At 44.8% G+C, this 15,736-nt stretch overlaps 1 protein-coding gene across 3 annotated transcripts in view; it reads right to left on the bottom strand.

Moving 5' to 3' along the window:
- Positions 1-3,405: 3,405 nt before the first annotated feature.
- Positions 3,406-15,736, bottom strand: part of znf385b (zinc finger protein 385B) — an 82,840-nt gene continuing 70,509 nt past the window's right edge. For all 3 annotated transcript variants that reach the window (XM_076264277.1, XM_076264278.1, XM_076264279.1), the window contains 5 exons: positions 10,782-10,968; positions 7,217-7,609; positions 6,707-6,891; positions 6,379-6,480; positions 3,406-5,750 (listed from right to left, as the gene is read on the bottom strand). In XM_076264277.1, coding sequence (XP_076120392.1) covers positions 5,538-5,750; positions 6,379-6,480; positions 6,707-6,891; positions 7,217-7,609; positions 10,782-10,968 — 1,080 coding nt within the window. In that variant the 3' untranslated portion in view covers positions 3,406-5,537. The remainder of the gene's footprint in view (positions 5,751-6,378; positions 6,481-6,706; positions 6,892-7,216; positions 7,610-10,781; positions 10,969-15,736) is intronic.

Genomic DNA, 15,736 nt, shown 5'->3' with positions numbered 1-15,736 from the left:
AGCACGCAACCAGTCATCTGCTGTACCTTCTCCAACTGACCCTAGATATCGTCTTTGGACTGTGGGGTGCACTAATCTGCTTGTAGCTCAACTAGGTCACCACCAGCTCTTTAATTGCCCCTGATAACTACCCTGATGTGGTCTCATTCATCTATGCAGCATTTGTTCACACAGCAAAAGTGAGACCATTCACTGACTCATTAAAGGCCATTATGTTCAATTCATTGGAAATCAGAGAACTCTTACAAATCCCTTGGAAATCAGATACCATTTGCTTCTCAGTTATTGGTTGACTGAAATGAAGAATATGGTATTACATAAACATGAAATTGATATCAAAGCAAAATTAGTATTTAACTGTTCATTTATGACAAATTATTCACAGAATCAATTCATCATTTCATTTTCAGGGTAAAGGAAAACATTTGTCATAACGACATGAATGGATTATGTCAATAACAGAAAGTACATCAGATATTTTTCTGGTACTGCTATAACACATGCTTTTGTGAAAATCTCAATGAGACATTTCATTATCTCGTTCAAGTGATGGTTAACCCCAAAGTTTTAATGTTGAGGTACTTGGTCTCGTGAGATGTACTACAAAGTAAATCTAATGTTTTTAATTGAATTGGGGACACTTCTTAAACAAGTCAGAGTTTTGTTTAAATGTATGAGCAAGGGGGAAGCAGAGGATCTGAAGGATAAAATGTGCTTTTTGTCAAGGAGAAATAAATTAAAGGTTTTTGAACTGTATGTAGCCAGGAGGAGACCCTTTGAAAGGATCATGAGAACTCAAGCAAGAATGTTTGTGAGCACAAAAATGAGACTTCAGATGTTAAAAAGACATATTAGAATATGAAATGAAATTACTGCAGCTTGAACAAAGGGAAAGATTCAGTGGCATGAGAGACTGCTCTTTTGAAACGAAATAATTAAATAAATGGGCTACAGATAACAGTGCTTTTAAATCGTTTTGCCCCCATACTGTACATGGCCAACTGCAGGCATAGGACTACACTGTCAAGTTACTCATCAATGTCCAGAAACACAGTGGCACAGTAGGCTTGGAAACAACACTCTCATGTTGTGTGTGGGATGCTCACACATCTTGCAAAGGGCCAAGCTAGAGGTTAGGCGCGGGGGCTTGCCAGTTAAAAAGGAGGATTCGAGACGAGTGAGCGAGAGCCGCAGTGGGTGGTGCAGATGGGATGACTAATAGCCCGAGCCGTTTACGAGATCCCAACTGGAGACAATGCTCTCCCCCTGCTCTCTCTCTCTCTCCATGGACGTGCCAGCGCTAGACTAGGCAAACAGCTGGGATTAGCGTCTGCCTCTGTTTATTTAGTGATGTGGTTTTTCTGTGGTCGTGCACACATATCTGCAGGCCCCCTGTCTGCTCTGGCTGTGGTTCTTTTGGTTGGTGCTCCTTGAGCTTTTCAGTTGAATTTCCGCCGCAGTGCTACTCCTAACCTCAAGTTGTTGTAGTCTCCCGATGCAGTGATTTCAGTAGCCCCAAATTAAACAGTGTGCGTGTATGTGTGTGTGTGTGTAACTGTAAAGATATTATGCTGGCAGTTGACATCTATCTTCCTGTCCATCAGCCTAATTTACAACCAGCACACACTCACATTTCTAATGTGCCCTAGTATAATATTTCACAAGGCTTATGACAAATGTGTCATGCATATTCTCGTACGAGGTGTTACATGTCTGGGACTTTGGCAGCTCAATGATATAGAGACATCATTGATGAGGGAACAACACATGCACATGTAGCCTACAGTACACGCACACTCTCCTACACTCTAATCATTCTCCTTCACCTGAAGCTGGCCCCTAAACAGACACACAAAGAAGTAGGATGGAAGTGATAGCGGTGCTGTTGTTCTATACTGTTTCACATTAGCATACCTGAGATAAAAACCGTTCTTAGAACACATAGAAAATAAATTGTCCGAGGCAACAGTGAATGCATCTAATTAGCTCTCTCTGATCTGGTCTTGAACACACACAGGCCATCCTCATTGTCATTTTGATAAACAGTTATGCTTATGGGATATGTGATTTATTGACGTACAGTGGCTGCGGAGCTGGCATTGAGTAGAAGGAAACTCATTTGAAATTGATTGTGCCCACATCTTTGCTAATACACGCATCGTTGTGTTCTGATAGCCCTTCAGCGTGGTGAGTTTTCATCAGCCGCTGCGTTGGTACGCTTAAGGCATTTGAGTTTTATTGACTTGCAGCTTTCAATAGCCTCATTCAGATGAATCCCCATTTGACTTTGAAATGAGCGCTGTGCTGTCTGCGCTATAGGCCTGAGCTATCTGCAGTGGCGATGAGAAACTGCGTGCCAGTTACCCCCAGTAAAATATGTCTGGGAACAACTGCTGGCCTTGCCCGAGGACGTCAAAGCCTTAAGAGCTGATCACCAAATCAAATCATGTATGCTTTGAAAGCCATACCTGATTGCATAGCAGTGCAATTACCACAGATGTCATTATAGTATTCAAATGGAATAATGCAGTTGATTAATTTCCTTGATGATCATGCTTGAGATGTCTGCGAGAAACTCCTACACTTACAGTGTAGCCTACAGAGCGTGTATGTTTCTTTTTTCCTTTTCATACATGCAATTTGCGACTTGTAAAGAAAAGGTGATTGGAATGTGAAACATGTATAAGGAGCTTAAAGGACCAGTATGTAAGAAATATACATATTCAATTCATCGTGTTTCCTTACTCTCTGAGGACATATGGTGATCATTTTGGAATGGTTACCATTTATTTTCCATATATTTCCTACAAACTGGTTCTTTAAAAGAAAACGCATCACTTTCATTGAACTCTAAGTAGCAGGCCAATTTCTCATAATGAAGACAGACAACTATACTGTACTTATTGGTTTGGGACTGCGGGCCATTATGTGTTAAGCAAAATCTCCAGACGCTGGGAAGATGTTTCCCTAACTGCTTTCCTGGTCTTGTTGTGCCAATATAAGACAGATCAGGTCATATTAAACAGATCACATGCAAAAGTCTACCATTTAGAGTAAATGAATTCATAAAGCAGCTATTATGAAAATCCTGCAAGCAAAACTAAGAGTTTTCTTTCTTGTGCATCACCTTGACAACCAATCATTTGCATTTCAAATAAAGAAAATCTAGGGAACGTAAACAAACTGAGAGTCCCTTGCTGTGTACAGAGGCCTAAGTTATAATATGAAGGGACAAATTAGATATCTTTAGGCTGGTGTGCATATCCTGGGCTAGTTGTTGACTGGAAAACTGCATAATATGAATCACATGATAACCTACAACACATGTTTCCACTATGGGTTTCTTGGAAATTAGTCACTCCACAAATACTTGCTCAATTTAATAAAACAGCCCACAAAAGAAAATAAAGAATCAGTCGCTGCATTTAATGGTTCAAAAACATGTCAACTACACTGCATCAGCGTATCAATCAACTGTATCGTTCTGAAACTCAAAATAAATAATTTGACTGACAAAAAATTTAATGATGATGTGATCTTTCCATTGCTTTAGACTAACATCATTGAGTGAAAAAAAATGTTCCCTCTGAATCATAATATAATGATAGCTGTTTTGGAAACCGTGAATTACACAGTATTCTGTATATTTTAAGTGTCACTAACTGAAACCACACAAAATTAATAACCATATTCTTGTGATTTTACACAGAACATTCATTGACTCCTTTGACTTGTGCGCATGTGTGTGTGTGTGTGTGGACTGGACCACAGACTGGACCGATCCCTCAAGTTACTGATCATACCTTCTGTCGGAAAGTGCTCTTGACAAGTTTGAATGATGGAACAGCTTGTGGCTTTACAGTTAAGATACTCACACAGAAGAGCATACCGCTAGGGGATTTAATAAAAAGAAACACACACTTTAACAAACAAATAAAACCCACACAAACTCTAAGCAGAGTGAATGAAATACCTGTACCAATTGAATCATAAAAAATGTTTCAGAAAATAAATACTGTACATCTCACACAGAAGCCTTTACGAAATTAACTCTTTTTTTTATTATTTAGCATGCCTTTAATCTTCAGCAGGTCTGCCCTATAATAAACTATACGTTTTAAAATCTTTGCTCTCTAATTCAAATATGCATTTTTTAATCATGAAAAAGCAATGTACAGTATAATATGGGAACAAATCATTTAAATATATTATTTTATTGAAAATGTTAATTTCTTATGGACTGTACAGACTCACACATATATACTATGGACTACGGAGATGTTCCACAGTCTAATAAAGAAGTCTCTGTCTCTGTGATTGTGGATTTCTCTCTCAAATTCTAAAAATACAAATAATTGTCGCTATTTAACTTAGCACCCACCCCCCCCCCCCCCTTCCATTTTCATAAAATACAACTAGTATTGCAACTCATTAGGTAAACATTAAATACACTATGTAGAATAACAATATTCAATGTTCTGTACATTATTGCCTCCTAGAGCTGCCCAACGATGCAGCCTCATTAGAAATGAGGGATATAACAGTAAGATGAAAGGCCCATGATTCTCCTGCTGGACAACGAGAAACATTAACGTCACGTTTTCTTTTTAGAAAAGAGCTTTTGATAACCATTTCATCACCACTGAGAGAGAAAAAAAACTAAAAGAAAAACCTGTAGAGTGTGATTTGTCTTGGTTACAAAACATGTGTCTGTCTGCTTTGTTTGGTAAACAGGTGAACAAGTATGGCTATCCATATTGATCTCTTCTGAGGGATGGGATAAGAAGTATAGCACGACATCAGAACAAGTCCGGGATCCAGACTGCTAAAAGGGGGGTGAGAAGCATCAACTACAAGTGATTGACAGCACAATACAAGACAGCACGTAGGCCAAAAATTGTGTTACACACTCCCTGACGACATCAAGCCATTGAAAATGTGCACTGTCCCGCATGATAAGGGCTTTTCTTTTCTGTGACTTGTTCCAACACTTTTTTTTTTTACGTGTATCCAGAGTTTGTCTATTAAATTGACTAGGAAGACCATGATAATTCAAGTCGTTCAGGAAGCAGTTCGGTGCTTTTTTTCTTTTTCTTTTCTTGATTTTTTTTTGTAGTACTCTGCAGGATTTCCGACACGGAGAGTCCTCGGCAAGTGGATGCTGACCTGGCGGGGCTTATGGTGATGCGGACAGTCACGGGGGAAACAGGTTTAATAAATACACGGCTGTTCCAGCTGTCGCAGTCCTGTCGCCGGACAGCGAGGAGAGGCAGAGGTGGCGTGGAGGGGACATCCGATATGCAGTGCACCGCTCAGTTGTGTGTGACTATGTGTATGTGTGTGTGTGTGTGTGTGTGTGTTTGTCTGTGTTGGAGATGAAGGTCACAGAGGCAGTTCTCTCTGCTTTCCGCCAGTTTCTCCTCCATATTGCTACTGGCGTTCCAGCAGACACTTTGATGAAGTGGGGGTGGGTATGGTGATTGTATGTGTGTTTGTGTCTGTGTGTTTGTGTATGTTTGGGGGGGTCAAAAGGGAGGTCAATATGGCGCGAAGAGGATGGATCCAGTTGTGGGACGGATGGGCCCTGGGGCAGCCCGCAGGAAGGATGGGGGCAGGGTGGCAGTCTGAAAAATGGAGGTGTTGGGCCGCGGGTGCAGGGAAATGGACGGCACTGTGGTCGGGCAGAAGGGGCTGGAGATGAAGGCCGGGGAGATGGGCTTCACCAGGTCCTTCTGTAGAGCCAACTTCGCCTGCAGGCAGAGAATGAGCAGGACAGAGAGAGAGACAGAGAGAGAGAGAGAGAGACAGAGAGAGAGACAGCAAATCCATGATTAAAGATAGAACAATGACAACATCACCAACCACAAACTATTGATTAGACTGTCATCTTGACTCATTATGAAACCATAGCTATAATTATTTTAGATAAATGGCTCATTGAATATGACTGAGAATATCATTGAAATGAAAATGAATGCTCTGGCATTCTCAGCAACTATTATGCAAAAAACTAAACAGATTGCACTTATAAAACATAATGCACTCGGTCAAATGTTGTACGTAGGTTGCATAAGAATGCATCATCATGCAGTCGAAGTGCAGCGATGTGTACAAAAAGACTGAGGCTGCCAGAGCATTATTGTCTCCCAGATACATTTTAACCAGCATTAGCATGTGAGGTATTAGATACATTTTAACCAGCATTAGCATGTGAGGTATTAGATACATTTTAACCAGCATTAGCATGTGAGGTATTAGATACATTTTAACCAGCATTAACATGTGAGGTATTAGCCGTTTGTGGCTTTAATCCTCGAAATCTGAGGAAGGCTTTTGTGAGAGCGACTTGGATTATTTGGCGACTAAATAATGCATTACCGCGAGGACCGTTGAGCTGCGCTGCTGCTTGTTGTAAGGGCTGTATTTGGGCTTCAGGGGCTTCCCTGCCACTCGGTCCTTATGCCTCCTGCTGGAAATATGCTGAAAATGGAAAAGGACTATGTTAAGCAATCATTTCAGCCGTATCGCTGTAAAAGAATGACAGACCAGGTCTTTTTTTTTTACACAATCACACGTTGGAAAGTCATGTTCAAGTCATGACGAATCAAAAATACAACTGGGGTGTGATTTTGTTGTGATTTTGGCAAGGGGAGAGACAGAGAGAGAGAGAGAGAGAGAGAGAGAGAAAGAGAGACAGTAATCCCACCTGTTTAAGTTGGATTTCTGAGTTGACATGGACATCACAGATTTCGCAGTGGAACGTCTTGTTCTGTAAGCCCGAGCCCTTTAGGACCGTGCTGGCTTGTGTTTTGAGTTTGGATCCCGGTCTGGGATAGGCTTTAATCGGGCCAGCTCCGCTTCTCGCCTCCAGCATCGTTTTGTGCTTTGAACCTAAAATGACACACGAGGAGAAGAAAAAATATAGCGCGCTCTGTCCACGGACACAAAACCAGATGGTAATCCCAACCACAACACGTGACTTTAACTTCCCCCTGCGTGTGTGGCACACAACGACTTGCAGTGAATACAAAACAAGCACTTAATATGTAAAATGAAAAAAAAAAAAAACTGCCAAAAAACCTGCACATATTTGTGGCCGTTCAGCGAGATCGCCGCTAATGAGTGGAACGGACAACAAACAGGCGTCTTTTTTTTTTGGGGGGGGGGGGGGGGGTAGGTAACGTGGCACGGAGAAGGAGACAGATGTGCTGCACACCTGTGTTGTGAGCCTCCAGCTGCGAGAGGGAGTTGACGGCCACTTTGCACAGGGAGCAGTAGAGCAGCTTTTTGGCCTTCTCCTCCTCTGACTCCGTGCTGGGCTCTGCAGCGGCGGTGGTCGTGGCCGTCGTTGATGCCGTGGCGACAGGGGCGAGCTTGGCAACGGCCGCCTTCGCGGTGGGTCCCTGCGCGGCAGCGGTCTCCGACGGAGAGCTGGCGGACGTTGGTTCGAGAGCGGGCTTGAAGAAGCCGGTCACTGCCGTTGCCACCATTGCTGTGCCATTGCCGCATCCAGCGGCTGTCGGCGTCGCTATCAAGGGGGATGCGGGCACAAATGCTTTTGGAGGAACAGATGCTAGGTTTTGTGCACTAGAGGACTCCACAAGTTTCTCTGTCGAAATAACAACAGAGGAGGAAAAGAGAGATAGAGAGAGAGAGAGAGAGAGAGAGAGAGAGAGAGAGAGAGAGATCTGACAGTGAGTGTGGGAGCACAGAATAACACATCTTTGTTTAGTCACACCTCTTCATTTTCTTGTTGTGCGGGGGGAAGTTTCTCTCTCATTGTGTTGTGTAAGCCGTGATATATGGAGGCGGCTGGCGTGCTCTTGATTCAGAGACTGGCCTCTCAGCGTCAGTGCTGGACTGGCCAGTCGCGTGTTCTGTTCTCTCCCATAACTCCCCCCCCCCCAACCCCACTGCCTCGGTCAGTCAGAGATGCCCCTTTGCCCAATCATGCCCTTGTCATGGTGAGGCGTGGCCTGCCGAACGCCACAAGGGCCCTTGTCTCACCCTCTCATATCTAGGGGCCCACGCTGCCTCCACCCATCCTCCCCACCTCCCCCGGCCCCTCACTACCCACACACTGTCACCACCGACACCACTGAGGGCAGATTCTAGCAGCTTTTTATATATGTCACTCTCCATCCATGATCCTTTCCCTTGGGCTAGCTGTCCAGCCGTCGTAAGCTAATGACCCGAGATGTACTGACACATCACTGAATTACTAACCGCAGGGGTCAGAATCCTCATAAATTATATTGTTTTTTGGTGTTTTTTTTATAGAGGGAGGGGGGGACTTATCATGTAGCTCTGTAAAAAAATGTTTAGCTGCATATGCATGTACTGACATTTTAATGCTGCTGTGGGATTAGCTTCTGGAGATATGCTGTTGTTACTGGTAGTTTAATATGTACACAAAGGACTCCAATGCACAGCGAAATAAAATGCAGTTAGCAGAACAGATGTTAGAAATAAGCCTACATATCCCAGAGCGACCCTGTGAAAAGTCCGGGATATTTGGCTTTTGGGTGAAATTTCCAGATTAACCTAAAATCCACTGTAACCTTTACACTATAACCTTTAACCTTTACAACTTAATGTGACCTTTTCTAAAATTTGGAATGCCAACGGTTCAATGTTTCAGCACTTTCTGTACTGAAACATTAAATTTCACCTGAAAGCCAGATATCCCCAACTTTTTGTGACTAGTGTATGTACAGAAGGTTTCTAAGCAAACAGGATCAGACACCTGGCTGGAACCTTTCATTAACAACACAGCCACGATCCATTTAGCGACTCCTGGAGCAGAGGGGACAAAAACCAGGAAAATAAAGACGATGTGACAATTTTGCGTTTTTGGATGCTTTGAACCAAATTTTCAAGCGCAAAATTAACATTAAAGAGGTGACCTTGCTAACTCCTCTCGCAGTGCCCGTGGGGGCAGCGCACGGATAAAGAGCCGAGCTTCAGAGGGGGAAAAAAAAGCCAACATGGGAGGGAAAAAAAAGAGTCAGCGTTGATTTGCAGAGCACACATTTATATGGATAATCCAGCGTGCAGCGTTTTAAGACATTACATAAAAGCGTAGGGCTCTTACGTAAAAACCGCTGGAGCCGGCAATTTTAATGATTTAGTCTCCCTCAAGTTTCTTGGTGTAAACTAAAGCTGACTTCATCCTTTGCTGCCAGGCTTTTTTGCCGAGCTGCGGCAGCCCTCCTGACAGGGACATCGGGGTGAAGGGGTTGGGGGGTGGGGGTGTTGTGAGGGGGGTGGGTGTGTGGGATGGCGGGGTCGGAGCGGCGAGCTTGTGCTAACGAATACGCCACCATCGCAGCACGGCCCCCAAAAGCCATCTGTGAGGCAGGCCTGACGTTCATTTGGGGTGATTTGCAGGGAAGACGCTGCATACAAATGAGCCGAGGTCCCTGCCTGATAAGTGCACCGCACCCGGATCTGTCAAGAAGACCAAGAGCATCAGGGGTAGCAGTGGGGGTGGGGTGGGGGGCTTGGCGGCAGTGGAAGGAGGGGAAGAGGGGTGGATTAATAGAATCTCTTCAGCCGAGACCCCCTGCTGCATCCTCTCCCCTGTGGCCAGACGCGGACCCTTAAAACCAAGAAGAGAAAAGGCAGAAAGACTCGGCTTTTTCAAAGAGCGCCTTAAATGGCACCGCGTGTAGCATCAGGCTGCTGCTTTAGGGAAGCGCAGGCCTGTGCTGACAGAGACACAGATAAAACAGCATGAGGTCTGAGGAGCCTACCGTCTATGCATACAGCACATGAACAATAACAATAAATAAATAACAACATAAACAAACAATTTTAAAACAATCATGACAAGTCATGACTATTTCATGTTCAAAGGATAGAAAGCACAGATGATGAAAAGTGATCTCTCTCTCTCTGTCATTTTCCCTCTAAGTTCGGATGCGCTATCGCTGTGGGGGATTCTGTACATGCTGCCAGCATGTGTCGTGATGTGTCATTCTAACATACCCCCACACACATACAGGTGAGACAGACACTAAAGAAAGCAAATCCTTTTTTGTTCAGAATGCGGGAGTGAGTTTGATGAAAAGTGATCTCTTCCCTGACATGAGTGCCACTCTGAGGGGAGGAGGGAGGTGAAATGGGGTGTGGGAGGGGGGAGAAGAGGAGACGGGTGGAGGTGGAGGTGTGCGGTTAGGAGAGGCAGCGTGCCAGACACTTACCTCTGCAAGCGTATTGTCAAACATGACTGGGGTGAGCGCTCACACAATTTGCCACAGAGCAAACACAATAATGAGCAGAGCAGAGCATGGCACCCCCCACTCCACCCACTCAGTTTGACTCCTCACCCTCCCCCCACCCCCATGATGCCTTGGGATGTCTCCTAATAAGAGATCCCCTTGGCTGTCGGGAGGCATTGTTGACAAGGAGAGGGAGGAGGAGGGCATTGGCTAGTGACAGACACAAACATAACCAGCATGTACAAACAGCGCACATGACAAATGACATCCGTTTGTAGGTGTGAGCAAGGAATAGAGAAGAGTGTGTGCGTGAGAGAGAGAGAGAGACAGGGGAAACAAATAGCAAGACATACAGTAGCATGCAAGATCACTCGCAAGGATGGTGGGTGGGTGAGCTAGGGTGTGTGTGTGTATGTGTGTGTGTGTGTGTATGTGTGTGTGTGTGTGTGTGTGTGTGTTTACGGTTGGAGAAAAGGGTTGGAGATGCGGGAGGTGTTAAGGTGGGGTAGCCAGCACATGAGGAACAGGAGTTGAACAAGAACAAAAGAAGCCATTAACCTGGTTGGTCAGAGTTGCTGGCAGTGACAGCGGTGGTGGAGGAGGTGGAGGTGGTGGAGGAGGTGGTGATTGTCTTTGCGCTGTCCAGGGCAGCGGCTGCGGCACTTTTCTGCTTATGTTTCGTGGACTCCTGTGCTTTGAGCTTCTTGGCATGTTTACTGCCTTTGTAGTGTGCCTCGGCTTGGCTCTACAAAGGAGAACAAATGAACCATGCAATCAGGCTCATTTCTCACACTGAATCTTACATCATGGACAGCAATCACACACAGAGAATAGAGAGAGAGAGAGAGAGAGAGAGAGAGAGAGAGAGAGAGAGAGAGAAAAAAAACAAAAAAGAAAAGGAAGGAAGAGCAAGAGATAAAGAGGGAGAAGAAAAGAGATGAAAACAAGGGGAGCTTTCAATAGCAGGCACTGTTCCAATCAGACACAATGAAATAGAGATATTTGATGGGTGTTTGATTTGTGAAGTGATTCCTGAGGGGGGGGGGGGGGGGGTGGTGGAGGGAGGTTGATTTGGGGTGGAGGATGTTGATTTTTCCCTACGTCTAAAAGCAGAATGTGTCATGCTGGGTGAGGCATCATTGATTCTCAGTGATATAAAACAAATGGCCTGCAATGGATTTCGCTCAGCGAGCAATTAGGGCTTAACGGGGAGGTCGCTCATGGTTTGCTCGCTCGCTCGCTCACTCACTGGGCTCTCACCGCAGTCTCTCTGCGCCATGGACTTGTCCCCGCAGATGACCTCTCCCTGTTCACTGCATGGCCATTCAGGATTAGACCATCCCCATGTCTCATCAGCCAGCATTATAGGCTTAGTTGCTGATGTTATGATACACAGGGATGATGGGAAGGACTGCCTTTGGGACCTGGATTTCACTATAGGTTTGGGCAGATACTGATATAGTATTCTCCATCAGTCTATTAAGTATAACCTTCTAATTTTTTAGTAGATTTGCCCATATAAAAACTGATTAATGGGCAATAAACCTGCATAGAAGTGCTCAACGTTTTTTTTCCCCTAGTCTTACACTATTAATGCAACCAGTGATGCTTGAAATTATGTTAATGGAACAAGTTGTATGTGCAGGCTGTACATACCTATGCAACTAAACCTGGAGGGCTTTGAATTGTCTTTTTTAACGTCACAAGCAATTTGATCTATCAAACCGGTCTTTGGTGAAACAGTATGCCAAATTGTAAGTACACCTTCCTACTACATCACATGTGCTCATATACTAAAAGCACACTGTACAGTCACTAATTTTCACTTGTCATGTTACACTCCTTGGTGTTTGTTACACCGTGACTACGGTGCTGTACTGTAAAGTGTAACCAGAGCCCGTGTGGCAGCTAAACTCCGAGAGTAAAATATGCACGGGAGCAGGCCATCAGGCTCGGATGACTGCTGTTGTCTCTTGCCTCCTGACACCTCAAGGAGACCCTGGCTTTGTAGAGACAAGCGCAGGGCGGATTATCCTCTCCAGCACTTACAGAAGTCGGGGCATTAAAGTGCTCCAGAGGAATCACTCACTTGAAGCTCCAATAAATCATAGCGGACACCCTACGATCTGGCACACCTAGCCCCATTTGCTAGTCTGATAATTCCTCGCATTACACATCTAGGGATGTGTCAAGCATCGTAAGGGGATTTTATGTGGTGATGTGTGACGTGTGCAGTAACATGTTTGAACAGAACTTCAGAAACAGGTGCGTTTGTCGGTGTGTGATGGACGTGAGGAACATAATGTGTGCTTTTTGAGGAATCTGAGATTGTGCCTCTATTGAAAGCAACATATTAACTTCAGCAGTTAATACATGTTGTAGTTGCTGTTTTTTTCCATCAAAAACAAAAGGAAACTCTACAACAGAGCATGCTAATGCCATGTCATTAAGAGCAGACTACACCACAGTGCTGCAGGGTGAAAAACAGAAAACTCGTTGGGACTGTGTATAGATTCGTGCACAGCTCTGTCCCTGGAGCAAAAAGCTGTGTGTGTGTGTGTGTGTGTGTGTGTGTGTGTGTGTGTGTGTGTGTGTGTGTGTGCATGTGTGCGTGCGTGTGTGTGTGTGTGTGTGTGTTCGTTTGCATGCTGCAGAAAAAAAGTCCGCTTTCACTTGCAGAAGTGAACTAGCGACCATGTCCAACACAGTATGTCTAGGACACATGAACCAATGAGATAACCATGAGAAAAAAAGAACACGAAAGCACCATAAAGAAGTGTTATGCCCCAACAAAGACAGAGACAAAGGTAGAGAGAGACTGAGAGAGAGAGAGAGGAAGAGAGAGAGAGAGAGGGAGAGAAAGATAGAAAGACATCAATCACAGTACCAGCCAGGGGTTTGCTCATTCGTGTGACCAAGGCGTGATCAGACAGACTCGTTCACAGCAGCACCGTCCATTCAGAAGTGTCCCAGTGAATGTGGCAACCAAGGCCTCACACAGTTATAGTTACAGTATGCCTTACTGTGCAAATGGAAGCATGTTCTCCAACCTGATTTGATCACATTTGACACTTACAAATGGACCAAATGTATATGTGAATGTGCATATGTGGTGCATTTGTGTGTGTGTGCGCATGTTTGTGTACAGCATGTACTGGTATGTGTGTGTGTGTGTGTGTGTGTATTTGTGCCTGCTTGCTTGTGAGTGTGCTTTGTGAGTCAGTGTCGTTGTTCTGGGTAAGTAAAGTTTTTACACATTGATGTTTTTATGCATGGAATTTCATTTGCTCTACTGTGAGATTCATGGGCAGAATGGTTGAACATGTAGGCTACATGCTTTATTAATAGATCATTTGCAAAGAGGATTTGCAACAAGAGCAAGAAATGTGAGTGCACTCCAGAAAAAGGCTTACACAGGTGCCACGAGCAAGTACGGTAAGCCTTTCTGCTGATATTTGCAAAATAAGAGCTTCCAGCAATATCAGTGTATTACCCTAAAGCTGTCTGCGAATCCCCGCATTCACTGCTCACCTACCCAACTCGAGACCTGTCAAAGACAAATTGCACCTGCACATTGTTACAGCGTGTCTTGGAGCCGGCCACACCAAAAGCGATTCTTGCACTGGTTTTCTCGGAAGAATCCATTACGAACACTCCGGGTATGCGTCCTTGCTCAGAATTTCCACGGGGTGAATGGGGTAGGGGGTAGTGGGGAAGGGGGTAGGGAGGGAGGGAGGGGAGTACTGGGAATTTACAGCGTGAGGTGGTGTGGAGGATTCCGCCGAATTAAAGTTTTCCCGCTCTCCCGACTATTCCCCCGCCGAGCCGGGCTTCTCCTTCCCGTCCGTCTAGTCTTCCTGTCTACATGAGCAAAGCACACGGTGATGGGAGGAGCTGTGGTCAGTCAGCAGCTCTGATGCTGCAGATGAAGCTCCTACAGCGGTCCGGTCACTGTGCCCCCCCCCCCCCCTCCAGCAATCATGCAGTGCCAGTGGGTCCAGTGTCAGTGAATCACCATCTAGGATGAATCAGCCAATTATGAATGTTCGACCTATTCTTGCCAGCTGTCAGACCTGCTATTCCCTTTTTCAATTCTCGCTCTCCCTGGGCATTGAGTTCAGACCATGAAACCTGGCTTTCTGGAGCTCCTAATTAGCGTAGGTTGGAGTTGCCGTGTGATATTTTATTCTCTCCTGGTCCTCTCTGACCCATGCAAAAAAATACAGATGCAATAAATAATATCAATAATTTCATGAGAAATGCTTTAAGTACGTACTGCTTGAGAGCAAAGAGTTTCCATTTGTTCCTGCCATGTTATTATGGCACAGTAACACCAAGCATGGAGCTTTTATGTGTTGGAGGGGGCTGTATGAATTTTTCCACAACACTATTTAACAGTTTTTTCCCACTTTTAAGTAAAACTACCTCATGATAATAATAAAAAAAAAAAAACACGGCACATTAACAAACTACACGGCCTCTGACTGTTTTTATATGGTATATTTGGTTGTTCAGACATTCAGACATTAATCTGCTGAGCCTCGGGTCTTATACAGCTCCCTGAGTGTATCTCTAGAGACAGGGCTTTTAAGTGTAAAGAAAACGCGCGCGCGTCTAAATTAATAATGCATCATTATGACTAATTGCTCACTGGAAACTTTTAACACTGAGAACATCATTGCCTTTTCCGGCCCCTGCTTATCCAGTTACTTCTCAATCTCTCTAATGCTTGGCCCCCGACAACACTTTAATTTTCAGAGGGGAAATGGGAGCGGGGAGTTGACACTCATTACAGGGTCCTGACATGTCATCTCAGAGTAAAAGGTTAGGCGCCGCGTGTGTTACGGAGATGAAGGGGGGGGGGGGTGTCACCTCTATGTCTTAACTACATCTTTTGTATGACGGGGGGAAGATGTTAAAATTTAATGAGGAGGGCTGGTGGCCTGCCATCTTGGCCTGGCTTCCCGAGGTGCTCAGAGGGCATCGCTCTCCACTGGATGGGCGCCACCAGTTTCGCCTCCTGTTGCTGTCAAGGGGAGGTGTGTGTGTGTGTGGGTGTGTGTGTGTGTGTGTTTGTGTTTGGGGGGGGGGGGGGGTGTTTGGTATGGATACCGTGGCCCTAAGATCAAGTAACGTAACATTACTTTTACTTTATCTCCGTGGCTGTCTAAACAAATAAAGGAAGCCATGGCTCATTTACAGGAGATAAGAGGTTGCCAGATGCCTAATACCCATTACTTTCATTTCTTTAATGTGCTCCTGAAGGACCTCTGCACTTAAATTACACCCGCAGGACATTACTCTGCCAGCACACAGAGCTAGCGTGGAGGCAGATGCACTGTTGGATGACTGCAGTCCTGGACATTCAGAGAAATCTATCTCTTTCTCTCATTTGGAAAACAGTCACACCTTGAGGTGAACTTTTTTTACTAAAAAAAAAAACGTTCTGTTTAAAAAAACATGGTGATAACCTTGAGCTGTGAGCTGCCTCTGGGTGTTTGTCTGGATGCTGT

This window comes from Alosa pseudoharengus, unplaced genomic scaffold, assembly GCF_046254945.1.
Source record: "Alosa pseudoharengus isolate Yale_2024_CS ecotype anadromous, Long Island Sound unplaced genomic scaffold, YU_APseudo_1.1 YU_APseudo_1.1_scf_3, whole genome shotgun sequence".
NCBI lineage: Eukaryota > Metazoa > Chordata > Actinopteri > Clupeiformes > Clupeidae > Alosa > Alosa pseudoharengus.
This window is presented reverse-complemented; position numbering and strand designations above follow the sequence as displayed.